At 37.6% G+C, this 2,610-nt stretch overlaps 1 protein-coding gene across 1 annotated transcript; it reads left to right on the forward strand.

Moving 5' to 3' along the window:
• Positions 1-1,374: 1,374 nt before the first annotated feature.
• Positions 1,375-1,672, forward strand: LOC118932417 (dynein light chain 1, cytoplasmic-like). The gene has a single exon (XM_036925848.2). The coding sequence runs from the start codon at positions 1,375-1,377 to the stop codon at positions 1,621-1,623; it is 249 nt and encodes an 82-aa protein (XP_036781743.2). The 3' UTR covers positions 1,624-1,672.
• The last annotated feature ends 938 nt before the right edge of the window (positions 1,673-2,610 follow it).

Consider the following 2,610-nt stretch of genomic DNA (forward strand, 5'->3'; position numbering starts at 1 on the left):
GGTCACACTCTTTATTTGCCAAAATTACTTTTAGGCACTTTATATTTTTTACAGTTATTGTGAACAAAGTCTCTTTTTCATATTTTCTTTTTCCTAGTTTGTAGAAATGGTCTTAATATATGTATGCATTCTCTTATGTTTTCTTGTTAGACCCAACATTATTTTCAATTTCCTTTATCTGGAGGTATTCAATTAATTTTATCAATTTGAATCAGTTTTTAAAGTTATCTAGCTATGTAATCATGTTCAAATAATGAGTCATTGCATTCTCCTTTTGGATATTTTTTCATCATATCTAAAACATGTTTTGTTGCATTGGTTAGAACATTTAACACAAGATTATAGAAAAGTGGTTGCAATTTGTATCATAAGCAGAGCTAATCTCCTTTATATAAAAAAGCTCCTTCCAAATCCAGAGAAAAAGACCAACAAGAGAAAAATGGACAAAGGATGTAAACAGACAGTTCAGAGAGAAGGAAATGCAAACTCTTAAATATTAAAAAAAAAAAAAGCTCACCCTCACTTATAATGAGAAAAACATGGTGCCATTTTTTATCTATTAGATTAGCAAATAACCAGAAGTTTGTTAACACTATGTGTTAAAAGGCTGTGGGGAAACAGGTGCTCTCATCCACTGCTAGTGAGAATGTAAATTGATTTAGTCCCTATAGAGGGCAATTTGGCAATATCTTTAAAAATTACAAATATATATAACTTTTGACCAGCAATACCACTTTTAGGAATTTATCCTACCTGCACAATTGACCTATGTACAAGGTTATTCACTGCAGCATTCTTTGTAATAGGAACAAATTGGAAACAATCCAAATGCCTATCAACAAGGAACTGGTTGAATGAATTGTAGTATATCCATAAAGTGGAATACTACATTGTGGAGAAGGAATGAAGTGCTAATGATACAGAAAGATCTTCAAGATATATATCACCAACTGAAAAAAACAAAGTGCAAAACAGTGTGTATGATATGCTACCTTTTCTGGGGAAGGAAGAGGAAAAAATAAGAATATATATTTATTTGTATATTCATAAAGAAATTCTGGAAAAAATGCATACAGTACTTATAGAAGGGATTACCTTTGGTAATCTGGGTCTGAGCCAATGGTAGGCAGGAGCAGGAAAATTTTAAGTGAACCTGCTAATTTTTTTTAATGTTTAAATCATGAGAATGCATTGTCTATTCAAAAAAGTATGTGGGGAAAAATATGTGAATGCATTACATACTCAACATTAAAAAAATTTGTATCAAAATGCACCACGGCGTTGGTAGTGATGGCAGCTCCCACTGGTTGGAGCCTTGCCAGCCCTTCCCCCAGGAGACCACTGCAGTTGGCCAGGTCCTGCTGCACCGTAATTATGTGTGACAGAAAGGACAAGATAAAAAATGTTGATATGCCGGGGGAGATGCAACAGGACTCTGTGGAGTATGCTACTCAGGAACTGGAGAAATATAACACAGAGGACACTGCAGCCCATATTAAGGAGTTTGACAAGACCTCCCAAGTTTTTGGGAGGAACCTCGGTAATTACCTGACACCTGAAACCAAACACTTCATCTACTTCTGCCTGGGCCAAGTGGCCATTCTTCTGTTCAAATCTGGTTAGAAGCATGGACTGTGCTACAAACCCAGCAGTCCATCCAAAAACAAGGACTGCAGCCCAAATTCCAATACAAGAGACTGAAATCTTCAGCCTTGCCTAAAGGGACACATCAATCTTGAAACCTTTATTGTGTTGTTTTGTACAGGATTCTCTGTATTCATTTGTTGTGGTTATAAAACATTTAGCAAAAAAAATGTTTTTAATCCATTTTTAAATGGGTTATTATGGGCTCCTTTTAAATTGTCAACAGGATATAGTGAAGTGGTTGGACATATTCCCAGTGGCTGGACTCACTGTGTCACATCTTGTATGTATGTGTGCAGCTTTCTGCTGTGGAGCCAGAAAACCTGGATAAGCTGAATTCAAACATTGGCTGTGGCCTTAGGCAAGTTCTTTAACCACCACATGGGGCTGTCATGAGGATTCAATCAGGGAGACAATGTTGTATAGGTTTTAGTTCAAAGTCTAGCTGTGCTAAGTGGAGATGGTTGTTTTCATGTGTTTTGATAGTTGGTGCTTGCCCCTCCCTCCTCCCAAGGCACCTGACACCCACTTCCCTTCAAAGCGCTTGTGCTCTGTGGTAGCAGTTTGTTTCCAAGTCTGATCCCTTGAAGGCAGACACCCTGTCTTACTTAGCTCTGTATCCACAGTACCCAACACATTGCCTGGCATATAGTAAGCTGTAGTGGGCACATAATAAATGTGTTCCTTCATTCAACAAATATCTATTGAGCACCTACTATTTGCCGAACAGGCTTGCTGCTGAGTGTTGAAAAGATCCGTGGTCCTGTTGACAGTCTAGCAGAGGAGACAGATATTAAACAGATGCTTGATTACAGTGTGATGAGTGAGAAGTACTAGTGTCTCAAGTACAATGAGACCCTGCAGGGAGGAGTCAGTCTGGGAGAGTCTCCCTTAAAAACTGGCTTTTAAAATGAGAATTAAAGATAAATCAAATTACTTCAGTCAAGATTATGAAGTGTTGCAGGC

Source organism: Manis pentadactyla, chromosome 2, assembly GCF_030020395.1.
Source record: "Manis pentadactyla isolate mManPen7 chromosome 2, mManPen7.hap1, whole genome shotgun sequence".
NCBI classification, from domain to species: Eukaryota; Metazoa; Chordata; class Mammalia; order Pholidota; family Manidae; genus Manis; species Manis pentadactyla.

Excerpts from the sequence above, each read along its gene's own strand:
- LOC118932417 (XM_036925848.2), top strand. The coding sequence starts at position 1,375 with ATGTGTGACAGAAAGGACAAGATAAAAAATGTTGATATGCCGGGGGAG.